This window comes from Triticum aestivum, chromosome 4B (assembly GCF_018294505.1).
Source record: "Triticum aestivum cultivar Chinese Spring chromosome 4B, IWGSC CS RefSeq v2.1, whole genome shotgun sequence".
NCBI classification, from domain to species: domain Eukaryota; kingdom Viridiplantae; phylum Streptophyta; class Magnoliopsida; order Poales; family Poaceae; genus Triticum; species Triticum aestivum.
This window is the reverse complement of record NC_057804.1, coordinates 35,546,050-35,562,981: the sequence shown is the minus strand read 5'-3', so window position 1 is coordinate 35,562,981 and position 16,932 is coordinate 35,546,050. Positions and strand designations below refer to the sequence as shown.

General features: G+C 41.9%; 2 protein-coding genes across 2 annotated transcripts; both read right to left on the bottom strand.

Moving 5' to 3' along the window:
- Nucleotides 1–343: 343 nt before the first annotated feature.
- Nucleotides 344–8,774, bottom strand: LOC123090847 (protein CASP). The gene is made up of 18 exons (XM_044512200.1): nt 8,505–8,774; nt 7,445–7,734; nt 6,729–6,878; nt 6,035–6,123; nt 5,783–5,892; nt 5,591–5,685; nt 5,269–5,321; nt 4,920–5,085; nt 4,323–4,415; nt 3,867–3,995; nt 3,612–3,731; nt 3,264–3,344; nt 2,306–2,413; nt 1,968–2,111; nt 1,789–1,887; nt 1,621–1,700; nt 870–962; nt 344–793 (listed from the first exon to the last, which is right to left on the bottom strand). Exons 1-18 carry the CDS (start codon nt 8,614–8,616, stop codon nt 727–729), a joined length of 2,079 nt encoding a protein of 692 aa, XP_044368135.1. The 5' UTR covers nt 8,617–8,774; the 3' UTR covers nt 344–726.
- A 3,543-nt stretch (nt 8,775–12,317) lies between these two features.
- Nucleotides 12,318–15,396, bottom strand: LOC123090846 (14-3-3-like protein A). Its single transcript, XM_044512199.1, has 6 exons — nt 15,165–15,396; nt 13,757–14,197; nt 13,578–13,656; nt 13,253–13,375; nt 12,771–12,887; nt 12,318–12,676 (listed from the first exon to the last, which is right to left on the bottom strand). The coding sequence occupies exons 2-6, from the start codon at nt 14,161–14,163 to the stop codon at nt 12,617–12,619; spliced, it is 786 nt and encodes a 261-aa protein (XP_044368134.1). The 5' UTR covers nt 14,164–14,197; nt 15,165–15,396; the 3' UTR covers nt 12,318–12,616.
- Between the last annotated feature and the right edge of the window lie 1,536 nt (nt 15,397–16,932).

Here is a 16,932-nt window from a genome sequence, read left to right as displayed (position 1 = left end):
CCATGAATAGGCTCATCTCTACAAATACAGGCATGCATGCCCTATCCTATGAACACCTCCAAGATACTAAGCTAACAGGTTTTAAGATTAACAAAGCCATTACATGCGCCTCTGTCAACAGGAACGTTGCCTCCCATGGTTTCTCTTCTTCCTTTCAATTTTTCGGAGGCAAAGCAGTCATCTCCTTTTTCAGGAAAAAAATCTTTTAGTTGCAAGAATTCAACTTTTGAATACTTCAACTTGTAAACTTCATCTTTCGCATACAAGGGAATCCAGATAACTTGCTTTTGCCAAATATCTGCTTAAGGCTGTTCCTGCTAAATTAATGTGAAGACAACTCTAATATTACTCCCTCAATCCTTTTTATTTCTAGATTCTGTACAACTGTCCTCGCCACAAACTTCCGACCATATATGCTGAAAACATACTTTGGATGGCATTGTGTTTGTACATATGTGCTTTCATTTGTCATCGAAAGGGCAATTTGGTAATACAACAGTTTACAGAATGACTCAAGCACCACACCTCATCCGCCACCTCGCCCCTTAATCCTCACCCGCTTTACTGGAAATTTATCTACAGAAGAGAACATATCAAGGCACCTAAAGGGCATAGTAAACTAAAAACTTCAGTCATGATCCTATGCAGAGATTCTCGAGACCAAAACCCAGGAACGCTTCCCTTTCGGTACTGATCAAGTGATAATACTGTTACATCAAACTTGGCTCAGGGCATGTGCGATAATGTCTGATTGCCAGCGTCAAGGATGATCTCATCATGTGCAGGTGTTATGCTGCACAAATATTTCAAGTTAGCCGTGCTCATGCTTAGGGCCTCAAATTGAAACTGACGATGCGATGCATGCTTACCTCAGATAGCTCAAAGCTGACATTCTGTACAGCAGCGTGAACACGAGGAGATGCAATCCAATAGTGTAGAAGAATATAAATGTCCGGGCAAATCTGTGAATACAAACAGAACACATGCTACATTAATTTCTTGTTTCAGTCCGCTTCATTGGTCAAATACAGAAATTCAAGCAATTCATTAGTGTAGGAGAATATAAAAGTCCAGGCAAATATGTGAATACAAACAAAACACTTGATATATTTATTTTCAGTCCGCTTCATGGATAAAATCATACAATAAAGAAACTAAGGCATCATGTAATACAAAATGGCAATCACTTGTGCATTCTTATCCATGAAGGGCTAGGATTAATCAATGGTGGTCAGTTTTAAAGTTTAGACATGAGCACAATGACCAAATATAAAATCTAAACAAAGATTCAGACGAAGGGTATAATTTAAGAAGTTGGAACCAAATTAACTACTCCCTCTGTAAAGAAATATAATAGCACTATCTAAACGCTCTTATATTTCATTACAGAGGGAGTACATCTCAGTGGCAGATCCATGCACACCTGAGTCATCGGTGCTGTACTTATTTAATTCAAAAAAGACATACGACATTGGGAATGGTCAAATAAAAAACTTGGCATGTATAGCTCTGCTGTTTCTACAACAATTTAAAAGTTATCATCAAAGATCGGTAATACAACAAATACAAAGAAAAGGAAAACCTGAACTGCACACCCCACAAAAAATGATAGTATCATACTTGTTACCGAGGAGAAAACGGCCACTACTGAGAGTGATCTTATCTCTTATACCAAGTTCCTTGTATCTTTGATCCTTTTCCTGGATATGGCAAAAAAAGAACATAATTGAGCTGTGTACAATACCAGAGATAACATGTGTTGCTGATGATATGTTCAAATATATCTACCTTCCTCGAGAAAGCTGCAAAAGGATTTATGTCATCCTCGTACATTTTCTTGTACTTTGTTTCAACATCTGAAGAACCACTTTCAATATCTTCTGCGTACTGCAAGGCGCAACATAACAAAGGTCAAATGCTAGACAATGTGAAGTATGTAAAGTCCATCATAAGGATTTATGCTAAACCTTCTTTGGTCCTCTAGAAACAATCTTCTCATGACTGTAGTCCTGGACGTATCGAATCTTTCCGTACAATTGAACATTATCAGCTTTTGTTTTTTCCAATTCTACAGCTAGCATTTCATACTTCTCTTTTAATCTCCTCAGTTCCTGGGATACGTAAAAATGACAATACATGGTCAGTGGTGATGCATTTTCATATTTCATGAAGCAAAGAGAAGTCATGGGATAAAAAAAAATCCAAGAAAAGCCTAACAGAACCACAACTTTCAAGAAAACCAAGGAAAATGACCCTCTTATATCATTACCAAACCTTGTCGAAAATAGAAGCCTATAATATATACCTCTTCGGTTTCACGTAGTCGTGTACGGAAACGGTCCCTCTGATTGCAGATGACCTTGAGCATGGAACTTTGATCTTGGTCTGGTGATGAATTCCTTGGATCAGTACCCTGTAAATAAATGAAAAGAAACAAGTGAAGCTACACATGGATGTAGTGACCATCTGATTAGATAACTCAAAATCAAATGCACTGTTACAAAAAAAGTGAGTATTGAAATGATTCTTAGGCACATTTGGTATTTGCCTTAACATCTACTCCCTCCGTCCGGAAATACTTGTCATCAAAATGAATAAAAGGGGATGTATCTAGATGTATTTTAGTTCTAGATACACCCCTTTTTGTCCATTTTGATGACGAGTTTTTTCGGACGGAGGGAGTAGAACTGTGGATACTGTTGATAACAACTGCATATACTGCTAAATATTAAAATCACACGCATGTTTGCAAAACCAGTGTATCAAGAGTTTTTTTCTGGGAAACTGAGGCGCTAAATATTAAAACATATAAGAAAGATTGCTATATTAAGAGTTATTTTGTTTCGAGGAGAACAACTGTTCTACCAAGAAATGGTTAACACAGACCACTTGCGGACTAGTGGGCCACGTAGTAACATAGATTTCAGAATTAGACAGTAAATTCACCAACCGAATGTAGCAGTTGTTGATTTGAAACCAGTTATGATTTGTGAAAATCATGGTGCAAAAAAGACAAGTGTTTGGTAATTCACTAACTCTTCAATGTTTCAGTGTCGTGTATTAACAGTTGTAACGGTAACATTTATGACAATTGCAGATCTTTATACTAGCTTTAAGATGATGTCTATGAGGACTTAAAGTTGATCATCTGAACTGTGTTTCCCGTGCATTTATTGTCCACGGCTGAACTATGCAGCTTCTAAGAGTAATGCAGAATTAAAGCGACATGGTTCGCCATAAGTGAAGCCAAACTAGAATTTTACCTCCGATACTTCATTTGAGCCTATTTCTTGAAGATCCCAATCATTCAAAAGAGAACTCCTCCTATCAGTTGAACTGCAGCCCTGTAACAAAGTTAATAAACATATCAGCTACACGTGTGCTTCAAAAAACAAAAGGCATAACAAATTATTTGGTTTCTTAAGTATCGAAACCCAGGATTGTGTAGTTTATTGTAATAACATAATATCACTATTCAGACTGTAGCACTAAATAAGGTAACCGTATATGCAGAAGACATGCTCGTAAGGATTATATATATTCAAATTCAAAGGACAACGGGGATCAACTGGCAATATATGAAATATTATCACAAGGGTAAGGAGAGCAACCTTTAATATGTCATCCTCGAGTTTCAGAATCAATTTTTGCTGCTCTTCAACCTTTGAAGTTAGTTCAGCAATCTTTTTCTCAGCTTCCTCAAGAAGACTTGACTTCTCTGATATTTTAACCTTTAAGAGATGCAAAAAAAAAAAGAACTTACAAGACAGTTCCAGGAGAGAAGATAACAAGTATGTATACATGACAAATACTGACTGTCCTCCAAAGAGCCAAACCATTTTCCAGCATATAAACTAGGTACCAACCTTCAACTGTGTAAGTTCATGCTCCATTTTGCGGTTCTTATCAAGAAGCAAAGCTTCCAGTTTGCTCATTTCTTCACCATTAGTTGCTAGCTCCCAGTCTTCAGCTTCAATTGAGTTGTACCCAACAGCCTATTGGAAAAAAAAAGGAATTTCAGCAAGCATGGGGACAGAAAATCAAATATAGTGAGGGTAATATGGAGGAATAACAAAATGTATCTCAAGCATATCTCTGTGATCACCAACAAAATGATGTGGGCAAATTTAGTATAATTAAGATGCAACACTGAAAAGCTGATCTCATGTATCATGTGTATTTGAAATTTCACTAAAGGATAAAGAGGCAATGAATTCAGGTTAAGATCCAGTTGATTATGGACGGTACGTCGTCAAATGTCCGAACTAAAGTAGATGGTTTAACAAAAACATGTTTATCCATAGAGCTTGTTTTGTTCCAACCTGCAAAATCTGAACCTTTTTCTTGAGATCATCAACTAGTCTAGTCGTAGGTCTTTCTTGAAGTTCTTTCTTCAACTCCGTTATCGCAGTTTCCTACAAAGAGAAAGTAATTAGCAAAACAACAAATAAGTGGACCATGGGTGCATAGATACAAATCATTCCAAGAGCATATATATGGTGGATCGACTCGTGACTGGAAAATGGCTCACACATATAGTAGAAAAAGTAACTTATTATTATCTTCATTAGAACTATTCACTCTGTGTGCTTTTTTCAGGTTCAGATGCAAACCTAGTGGCTGTAGCCATGTCTACGAAACTCACCTATCACAGAATGTTGATAGTGATAGAAGCAAAGAAATTAATATATTGAACAATATTTGGAATATGGATTGTAAGTAAATAGACAGGTTGATGATACACATAAGAAGACTACTGTGCCCTTCAGATGATGGAAAAGAATAAACAGGGGGACTCTCTAAATAAGAGAATGGTAGAGTCCCTCACTTATAGCTTGGCACCCAATAGCCAACATTACGAGTAGTGAGTTGGTTACTGACAACTGAATTTTGACATAGCAATTTTAATGACTGGGTACCTTCTCACTGAGTAAAGCAGTCAACTTCTTTACTTCATTCACATGCATTTCTTTCTCACTTGATAAAGTACTTTCAATGTTACGCAGTTCTGCATTCAACTCTGATATGATCTTCTCCTTGGCATTCAAAGAACTCTCAAGTATATCACTTGGGTCCATGTAATCACTGCATAATTACATAATTCAGATAATAAGTTAGTATTAAGTTCTAGATAATCATAAAGGCCCAGCTAAAATAATAGCAATACTGCTGAAAGTCACTGTATCAACAGCATTATGAATGATAAAAATTATGCAAATACACACTTGCATACTCATTCATACACAGGAAAAATGCAAACAAAATTACCTATTATTACTTGTGTCTTCATTTGTTGTCTGCAACTGAGACCGTAAATCCCCCTGCAGTGAACATAAGAATAAAATCGTATGTTAGGGAAGCCAATAATGGATGTGCACATTTTGGTCAAACACATGACATGTGTCAGTCATCAATTCAATGTATTCACCGACTGAGGATTATTTGATAATAGTCTATCACCAATTCACCATAAGTTTCGTGCAGTAGTATGAGAGAATGTGCATAGATCTCGATTGCCATAGTGGGAGAATTGCAACCATATGAATGCAAGGGATTTTCCTAAAGCCAAAACAGCAACAGGCAACATTACCTTTTCTCTCTCAAGGCTAACTAATCGTGATTGAGCGCGTTCAACTTCATCCATCAGAAGGCTCACTTCAGCTTCCTTTGCTGTCCGGTCCTCCTCTGAACAAAATATAAAACTTCATTAGAACTTCCATAATTATTGAACCATTAAGCATAGCGATCGTCAAGGTAACACAACTAAAGAAAGGAAGAAAACCTGATTGAGTACGAAGCTCAAACAATTGGCTTTGTGCCGATTCATGTAACTTCTGCATATTCTTGACACTTTCTGTAGCTTGCCTTAGTTGGTCCTGCAACGCCCGTTCCCTACAATCATGGCAATCGAAGATTCAAATAAGCATATGCATCATCATATTTGATGTGGCAAATTCTCAAAATCAAAAAGCTTAAATTTAAATTGTGATAATCGTTAAGCAATTATTTTCTTCGTTGCAATTATTTATCATACCTATCTTTCAGGGCTTCGAGAGTTTTCTGACTATCTTCTGCCAAGCTTCGCTGTTTCATTTCAACCATCTCTCTAACTTTTTCTTCCATCTAAAATCACAAAAATAAAATAACTCATTAGAAGGTAAAAGAGATATGATTCAAGAAACAGGAAGTGTGTTAAAACTATGTGGAACAAGAAATCAGCGATGTTTTTTCATCAAAGTAGTTGCTCGCTATACACAAACTTCATAAACTGGAAGGAATGTATATATTTCAGCTGCAAGTGCAATGCCACTTAGATATTTACAAAATATTTTGACTAATGGTGTTATGTCTAAAAAGCAGTATTAGTGGCTAGTGGGCCAGTATATTCGCAGACAGACCATGGTACAATTGTTTTTAGTTCAGGTGAAATTTGGAATTCATGCATCAATGTAAAAAGAAGGGCTTAAGTTTTCTATCATGAAAAGTATGAGGCTTCTGAAACTTTGTAAACAAGAACAATGCGGCCATTCAAGTATGAAAATGAAAATTAAGAATACCATTGTATGGATACAGGAGGCCAATTGGATAATTTCATAAAGCACCAGTGTGAAGGAACTAACATTATTCGACTGTGAAACTGACATCGTTCATGCAGAACATCAAAACCAGAAGGAAAACTGACTAGTTTAAAAAAACAGAGCGGGAAACCAAGTGACCTTGGAACAGACCTGTTGTTCTAGTTGGCGGTTTCGCTCCTCAAGTCGCCTAATCGTCGCCTGTTGGTTCTTTAGGTGCGCAGATTCCGCCCGGTATTCTTCAAGCTCAAGTTTCATCTTCCGGTTTTCAGTCTCCAGTTCAGATAGTTTCTGGTCTTGATCCTGAATGAATTGAGATCATTAGCAACAAACTTTGGTGAAATCTGACTGAATGTCATTTATTATATTCGAAGAAGATGCTAGTTATTGACATTCAAGCAAAGGAATAAACAAAACTGAACACATCAGACTTTTGTTGGAGGAAACTGCAGTGCCATATCATGGTTTTTCCCAAAGTTGCTAACTCTGATCTGCACTAGTGTTAACACGTGACCGCTACTTTTAAGTTGGAACAAACTAACTCGCATCTATATTTGCAGATTAACAGCTTCCCACCTATAGTTTAATTTAGTGCAAGTTGACACATATTATAGCAAAAGTTCTATGTTCGGAGAGTGACGATAGAATCATACAAATAATTATCTGTTATTATCAGATATCAGTAGGCGTCAATACTGAATACCAATAAGATGGCAAGTGATTATTGCGACAAGGCAAGAAATTAAGTATTGGTGGCAACTTGCAATTTAGAGAAGTCGGGACAGCCATGAAGGCAGTTTCCTCTATGAATACAACAAACAATGCCGAATTAGAGAAGCTACGGTAGAGAGTAAGTTTGAAAGACATACAGCCATAGAAGCGAGAGCTGGATATGGATCAGGGGCTTCATAGAGCTTCTGATAGATGTTGAGAAATGCATTTTCTCCAAACTTTGCTCTTTTTGTGAGATTGTCAACTTCCTCCTGGTAACTCTTAAGCAATGAGTTGAACAAACTAAGCTTGTCATCTGGAGATGCCTTCTTGAAGTCCCGAGTATTCTCAGCAAGTCTACGTCGGTTCTTCTGGCTCGTCTCTTGATTCTCCGCAATCTTTAAACCCTGCTCATCCAACCCACTTCTTTCTTTCTCCAAATCAAAGTCTAAATTGTACAAGAGACAACAGTCAGATTCTCCACCATGGATAGCATAAAATTTTACATGGCGAAGGCATCAACCTACATTCCACATACAATAACTAAATAAATCAACATGTTATCTACAGCACATGAGCATTCACACTTGGAAGCTATTTAGGCGTTGTAGCTTTCCAAACCCCCGCATGGGAACCACGGTATCGATCACGTGGCATGACAACTCACAGCTACTCTCCCTACACGGTATGGATGCAAATAATTCAAGGAGGCAATAAAAGTTCATGACGTCTGTGATCAATCACTAGCTCATTGTTCGAATGATGTAGAGTGGCTATACATGGCCTATGCACAAAAACTAGTAATATCTATTATTTGCTTTTTTCGATCAGTGCAGAAACTAAACTAGGACAGCAAAAGCTTGCCAAGCTTCATAGGTAACGAATTTAAGTTCGAGACGAAGACTCAGGCCTTTCTCTACTGAAACTACTTGGTCTCCCTGTCACGAGCATGTCATACAGTTTGGAGCCAATTGAGGAGGTGGCAAGCAAAAACATGCTAGTAGCAGATTTGAATGCAGGTGGAAAATGTAAGCATCTCAAGGAAATTAAGATCTCTCCAGTCGCGATTAGTGCAAAACCCCACAGATTCTGCACCCTGCGAGCCAGTACAGGCGCGCGCAACTGGGAATCGCGATGCTCCGCGGCAATTCAGACCAGCCGGCCTTCCGGGCACACCAGTTCGAACCAAGCGCAGCGAAGGTGGGGATCGACGCGGACCTTTCCAGAAGCTGCAGACGACGGCGAGAGGCGACGTGGAGGAGGACGGGGGCGGGGGAGGGGGCGGCGGCGGCGAGCGGTCGCGCTCCGCCGCGGCCGGCGAGGGGTCCATCGGGCCAGTCGGGCGCTCCGGGATCTGGGCACCTGGATCTGGCGGGATCCGGTGGGGTGGGGCGGGGCGGCGCGGCGACGACGCGCGGTGCGGTGCGGTGAGTATATGTGATCTGCTTTACAAGTGGTTTTCTTTTCTTCAGTACGCAGTTGTTGGCTTTGTTGCGGCGATGGTGCGTCCGCTCTCCTCTTCCTTCTGCCTGGTAGCCGCGTGGGAGCAAACGTTCGAGTGACGTCTGTGAGAATGGTAGGATTGTTTTTCTACTAGTTTTTTCCCCGGAAAGAGGATCAAATCTATTATAAAAATTTGTTGGAAGTACAAAGCATCTCAAACATAATAAAATTATATTGAGATTTCAAGATCATCGGACGACCACTATTGCCAATAGAATGAGTCACCGACGCGTCGTTGTCGCCGTTCCCCCTATCTAAGCCAGCTTGACCTTATCGATTACGGTCGGGAAGTCTTCATGCATGTGCCCTAAGGACCAGGACCCTGGAGCCGCAGTTGTCTTTGTTGAATCCTTGCATATATCTGAAGCATCTGACAGCAAATCTCGTTACATGACGAGAAACCCTAACATCACCGTTCCAAGGAGATGTCAGGAATCTATGTCGGAGCTTCATCGACTATGTCCAGACGGACGAACTCGAGGAGGGTCGGAGCACGAAAGACAAACTCGAAGAAGAAGTGTCACCGCCCGTTCAAGCGTCGCACCTGCGAGGATTAAAAAAACTAACCTAAACTACTAATCTAGGCGAAGGCACATGAATTCCTCTTTTCTCCGCCGGCCACCGGAGCGACGGGTAGAGGGGAGGCAAATCCACGGGCTCTCTGGTAAGCATTTCATCTAGAGGTTTCTTTGCGGAAAAAATCATCAGAGGTACAAAGCACACCAAAAATAATAAAAATGTATTGAGGTCTTTGAACCACAAAATAAGCGCTGATGTGTCGATGTCGCCTCTCTCTCTCTCTCATACTGGAGTCGGCCTCATCATGTTGATGACAACCAATAATTCCGTATGCATGTGACCATAAGGATCGGCGCCCTAAAGTCATAGGCAAAGTCATTAAACCTTTGAATCGATCTGAAGAACTTGACACCAAATATCACCGTCACGCACACACGTCGATAAAACCCAACCTAGACGCCCCGAGGAGCCGGCAGGAATCTATGTCAAAGCTCTGCATAATCTGTCCCAACGGATGAACTCGTGGAGGGTTGGAGCCTGAAAGATTGACTCAGAGATGAGGCATCGACATCCGTCAAGTATCACTCTTGTTAGGACTAAAACCATATATACTAACCATAGCCAAGGCACCAAGATTCCCTCCCCACCCCGGGGTGTCGAATCGGCACATAGAGGTGAGGCAAATCCACGATCTCACTAACAGAGATCGAGAGGAGGAAGACTATGCCCCAGTTGCTTTGTGAGAGGGGAAAGAAGAGGCTAGCGATTGGTCAACATTTCCTCTAGGTCTAAAATGCCATACTATGGAATCATAAATTAGATATCGAATATAAACGGTATGGCAATGGAGAAATCATTAGCAACAGATCTCTATTTATGCTCCTAAGCAATTTTGAGTTCTACCCGAGCCGTGGAATAAAGAACAAATAAAAGGTAGTGCAAAAGCAACTACAAACTTGGGAACACGCAATAGCAAAGCATGAATTTGTATTGGTTTACTGTACTAATGAAAAGTGGCAGAAAATAAGAAAAATTAATGGGCTTGCTTAGGGCGTTTACATTAAAACTATCTTAGCGGTATCAGGTAGGATAAATGGTGAAGTGGGAAAGGGAGAAATGGAGAGAAAATTAAAACTTGACTTCTCATAGCTAAGAGTTGATCTCTTATACTATGGGCTAAGAATTGACTTCTCATATGCATCCTGAATTGTTCGATGCCACATGACAATTACATACAAGCATATGCCTAAGTCCGAACGAAAGTTCTCAACACTCCGTCACTATCGTGCATTTCCGAAGAGCATAAAAAGTGACAAACCAGGAATGGTGACCCTCCGCCTAAAAGACTGATGTCAAATCACTCCTCTTCTCAAAGAGCAATGATGAAGTAGATGGGGAGGAGGAGGATGGGAGGTCTAGAAAGTCATACTAACTGCATAGATGCTTGTAGGACGAAGAAAGAGTAGGAGAGGCTTTGGTAGGGAGCAAAGTTTTATGCCTAGAGAGAAAAGTTTGAGATGATTTTGTCGAGGGATGAGTTGGCAGAGACAATGTGGAATTGACATTAAAGAAAGAGCACCGCTACACATGTAATAAAATCCATACGATATTTGTACTAACACACAATATTAACCATCCATGTTAGGAGTGCGAAGTTTGTGTGGACGGGGGCATTGGAAGACTTCATTTCAAATGATTCAAAAACGATATTTATAAGTTCAAAAAAGTCTACGAGAACTTATACATATTCATGGTGGATCTGTAAAATTTTGTTCAAAAATATTACGATTTGCAAGTTGCACAAAAAAACAAGATTTCGGTCCAACACCAAAAAGAAAATGGTGGCCCATTTCCATGTATGTGTTTTTTTTGTCTGTGCCATGTATGCAAGTAGTACTCCCTCCGGTTCTTTTTAGTTCGCATATAAGATTTGTCTAAAGTCAAGCCTCATAAAGTTTGACCAACTTTATAGAAAAAAATACAAACATTCACAGTATAAAATCAATATCAGTATATGTGTCATGAGTTAAATTTTTATATTGTTAACTTTAGTATGGTAGATGTTGATATTTTTTCATATAAATATGGTCAAATTTTGTGAAGTTTGACTTCAAACAATTCTTATATACAGAGTAAAAAGGACCGAAGGGAGTATATTGTTACGAAACTTTTCGTGAATGTGTTATATATGTATTTGTGTATGTACATTTTTTTTTGCAATTTGAATTATTTTTTTAATAAAGTCCACCAATGCACCCATCATCCATTTGCACTTTTCATCCATGTTAGCATCTATTTGGGCCTACAACCATCCATCTGACCATTGTATGAAAATCGGACACAAAGCATAGTACATGAAGTAATCCCGTTCAAGAAATAGGAGAAATTAGCAAGGTGATAAGAAGTCAAAGAGAATGAGAAGAGGCATGGTCAAAAAAAAGAATGAGAAGAGACAGCCGAGGAAACAAGAGGAGTACGAGGTGGGCATGGGGGCCACGGCGAAGCGCAAGGCTGACTTGGGGCGTATGGTTCATTCAATTTCAAGGAGATGAAGTTGACGAGAGAGATAAAAGGTACAAACTGATGGATCCAAATGGGATGGGTGACAAAGAAGAATCACTTTTGGAAATTAGAAGGGGCACGGATTCTCGGGTTGCTCTTGGCCTGGGATTTGTGTCACAAGGGGAAATATGTTTCTTTGAAGTTCCATCATATATCTTTTATTGAATTTTGCATTTTAAATTTGAGTCACTAAATTGAAACAAAGTTGAATTGTCTAACAGTAGAAACATAAAGGGGATTTATATGTCAACAGTAAAAACACAACAGAGTATCAAATACATATATAATACGAAAATACATTTCGAATAAAATTAATTTTGTAGATGCTGATATAATTAATTTTATATCAAAATGATCAAACTTTTGACTTAGAAGAATCCTACAAGTCAATTATTTGGAGAGGGAAGTAGGACAAGAAAAACTCAGGGGGGTGCTTGACGCCAAGTATGATCAATCATCAACAAGCCATGAAAATTGCTAATACAGCAATACTAATAATGTGCTGCAATACAGGAAATAGTTTGAAATCTGCTAATGAACTAAGAAGCGACGATGTCCACATGACCGCCCTCATGACTGTAGTCCACTAGGTACTTCAGCTCGACACGCTTCGCATAGCACCATCCTACCACATCTTATGATTCACATAGTGCAACTGACCCTAGTACATCTTATGATCCGAATGATACAGGTAGCTGCGTAAATGGACTCAGAAATAAACTTGGGCACGCTCAAGGGCCGGCCAATCAGTGCCCCTCTCCCTCTGGCTTTGAGGCGGCTTCCTTGATCTCATCACCACCCTCCTCCTGGAAAAGTTTAACAGGATTATGAGTAACAAGGTTTTCAACACCACCCATGACGAACCAATACAGGTAGAGGTTCAGATGGGGAGACACATACTGCGTTATCAGAGGTCCAGAGAGTCAAGTTGTCACGAAGAAGTTGCATGATCAAGGTGCTGTCCTTGTAGGATTCCTCGCCGAGGGAGTCCAGCTCAGCAATAGCTTCATCAAATGCCTACCAACAAGTAAACATTCCAGAATTAATCGCATTCTAGATATATAACAGAGGTAAGACTGAGACCCTTTTCCTCAATGTCAAGTGATGGTTCAAACTATACTTTCAATAGCATGAATCATTTCGACTGGTTGGCATAGTTAACAAGGATAGTTGTTCATTAATGCTATAGTACCATAAAGTAAAGCATAAGAAATGCTGAAACAACAATTTCACCAAAGATCAGAATCCTACTCTATAGCTTCCATGAGAAATGGCACTCAGGTGTAGTTCCCATCAAATAAGAATTAACAAGCAGGGCAAAATAGTTTCCACACAGAAGAACTCATCAACAAAATATGTGATGTATAAAACAGAAGACTAACCTGCTTGGCAAGGTTGCAAGCACGGTCTGGAGAGTTCAGGATCTCATAGTAGAACACTGAGAAGTTGAGTGCAAGTCCAAGCCTTATCGGGTGGGTGGTAGGCAAGTCAGCAAGCGCGATGTCCTACATAATAATAAATAAATTAATGTCAGTGTGCACACTCAATGGAACAATACACACACAAACAGAAGAATAGCCTGCGCAGTATATCCCAACCAGGAATGACAGAACATGTATTCAACTTTGCAAGAGAAAGATGATGATAAAGCAAACTGGTTCATGATACCGTATGTTTCAAATTAGCAAACAGTCCATGAAAGCTAACCTGGGCTGACTTGTATGCTACAAGAGTGTTCTCAGCTGCTTCTTTCCTCTCAGCACCCGCCTTGAACTCCGCAAGGTACCTATGGATTCACAATCAGGGAGTAGAGAGTAAATTGGTGTACATCCAAGTATCCAACAACTATGGACTGGCATAATTCTCTGTACGCAGCAAGTAAATACCTGTGGTAGTCACCCTTCATTTTCAGATAGAACACCTTGGACTCTGCTGCAGTGGCAGAGGGGACAAGGTGGGAGTCCAGAAGCTTGAGGATGCCATCACAGATCTTGCTGAGCTCGGTTTCAATCCTGGTACGGTACTCCTTGATTGATGCGACATAGGCCTCGTTCCCACGGCTCTCCTCCTTCTGCTCAATGGAGGAGATGATCCTCCAGGAAGCCCTCCGGGCACCAATCACATTCTTGTAAGCCACAGAGAGCAGGTTGCGCTCCTCAACAGTGAGCTCACCTACATCAGCGGTCTTGGCCACCTTCTCCATGAATTCGACCATTTCCTCATAACGCTCAGCCTGCTCGGCGAGCTTGGCCATGTACACATTCTCCTCACGGGTTGCCTCAGCGGTAGACATTTTCTCTCTTCTTTGTTGCAAACTAGTTCAGTGCCTGCAAATACAAATTGTCACTGTTATTACTTGCCCATATATGCACCGTGCTACAAAAAACAGTGGATGTGGGATCAACAAGCAAACTAATTTCAAAATCTGAAGAAAATGAACCAAACGAAAGTGAATATACAATTGCTACAAATCATCCTCTTTCCCAGATTCGCAAGTGGTGTGAGCAATTTTCATATGATACAGTATAGTTAGAGAGCTAGCCCAACTTTTTACAACCTAGGTAAGGAATCACTTTTGGGGAGTGTATGCATCTAAATGTCCCTACTACATCCTCAAAAGGAGCCATCCATACCAGCCTTTGATTCTTTGACTTTTCTGATATTCTATTGGACAAATCTAATCTAACACCAGCGAGCTTCAGGTTGAGAAAACAATATTCCACGGAATAACAACCAAACAGAACTGGAAGTTGAAATTAGATCGGCACAAGCAAATAAAAACATGCATCCTTCTCTTAGCAAGGCGACTAGATCTAGACCTCGCTACAGGAGATTCGCACCCCATCTGCCGAGATGCGCGCTGGATCTACCGAACTAGCACCACAACGAACATCAGCACGGCGCGCATTTTCACGTTTCTGGGCAGATCTCGAATCCTTGCCGAAATCCCCCGTCGATCCCCACTAAACTCGCTCCAAACAGAGGGGAAATACGCTCAACAAGCCGTATTTCCTGCAGGAAAAAGCGCTGCTCTCGGAAACCCTAACTCGCGCGTCAGATCGGATCTCGAACCCTAACCGATCCAACAAGCGAACACTAGATCTAGCACGATCCAGGGCAGGATCCAGCCTGACGCGCACAAATCAGAAGCGAAAACGGAAACGGAAATGGATCCGTCACAGAACGAGCGGAATCGCTTCACCTCGGATCCCCGCGACCAGAACCAACAATCAATCGGTGGCTCGCAACCACAGCAAAGGATTGGGAGGGGGAAGGAGGGAGGGAGGGGAGTACCTTTCCTGTCGCGCTTCGCTGTTCTCACGGGCTTCGGCTGCGGATCTCGGGTGCGCGCTGTGGGTTCGTGGGGGGAGGGGCGGGGGGGATAGGAATAGGGAGGAGTGGGGGAGGGGAGGGGTGCGGGATGGGGGATAGAAAAATAGGAGGGCGATGGGTGCGGCCCCTCGAGAAGCTCGCCTGGCTACGGGGGCAGCCGTCCAATCGCGGGCCGACGCGTCGCGCCCGGGCGTGGGCGGGCCCGGTCAAAGCGGGAGTCCGCGCGAGCCGGGCGCGGGGGTGGCCGCGCGGCGTGGGGCGTGTCCAGTGGACCGGTGGGGGGAGGGGACGTACGTGTCGGTGTCCCATTGGACCGCCCTCCTTTGGAGCTTTTGACCTCACGGGGGAGGGTGTGCACCGATCGCGCCCCCGTGGTCACATCGCATGCTATGCCCCCTGTGCCCTCAACAAATACACCAACCGCCGCCTGTGATTGGATCCAAATCCAAAGCTGGCTTGCTAGGGGTTGTCAATTTTCTTGTTTTCTAGTTATTAATTTAAAAAAAAAATTGCAAAATATAGTTGTTACTCTTGATTTTACATGCGAGGATAGATTATTGGTTCCGATGATCAGTGCGGTGATGATACTTTGAACGGGGGTAAAGAAGATGCAATATTAAGATGTCTTTGTCAAAAGATTGAGAAAGGAATTTTTTTACGAGAAAACTTCCAATCTATTCATCAACTATCAAGGTAATAAAATGTAAAGAACATTAGAATTAAATTTACATCCAGGTCCGTAGACCAACTAGCGACGACTATAAGCACTGAAGCGAGCCGAAGGCGCACCGACATCATCGCGCCTCCCTCGTTGGAGTTAGGCAAACATTGTTGTAGTAGACAGTCGGGAAGTCGTCGTGCTAAGGCCGCATAGGACCAGCGCACCACAATAGCAACCGTCGTCGATGAAGAGAAGTTTAGATTGGAAGGATCCAACCTGCAGACACACACACATAGACGAACGAAGACCGGATCCAGTACAAAATCCCGAAGACAAACGTCGACTGGATCCCATGAGATCCATCGGAGACAAACCTCCAAACGCCTTCCGATGGCGCTTGAAACATCACCGGGACAGGGGCTAGGCAGGGATGACCTTATTCCATCTTCAAGAAGCCGTCATCGCCTCGTCTTCTTGAGCATGGCACAAACCCTAACAAAATTCAGAAAAAACACCTAAAAATGAAGCCCTCCCGCAGGCAAAGGCCGGGACCCACCATACCTTCATGGTCCAAGTACCATAGGGGACGAGGGGGACTGGCGGCCCCGACGAGAGACATGGAAACACTAGATATGAGTTCACACGAGGGCTGGAGCGTTCGATGCGTGGGATTTGTTAAAAGAAAAAAAAAGGTGCCAGGTATTTGTGGTCGAGAAAGGTATAAGGCGGGTCAAATTTAGTTTTACATCCATGTGTCTTATTAGGGCATCTCCAAGGCGGCCCCGCAAACCTCCCGCAATTGTCCCGACCACGGAAGTCATCCAATGCGGTATTGTATCGATCTGCAGGGCGGTCCGGACGTGATTTCTCCCGCAATCTGGAGACAAAACATGGGGGCCTTTGCGGGAGTCCGGACCGGTCCTACGCCCTCTTTTAACCGCCCTAGCCTACCAAAACGCCTTCTTCCTCGCCTGCGCGCGTTCCCGCCCAGCGCCAGTTGCTCGCATTCATGCCGCTGTAGAGCGCGCCGCTCAACATTGAAGACGGCTCAGGATGGACGTGACCTCT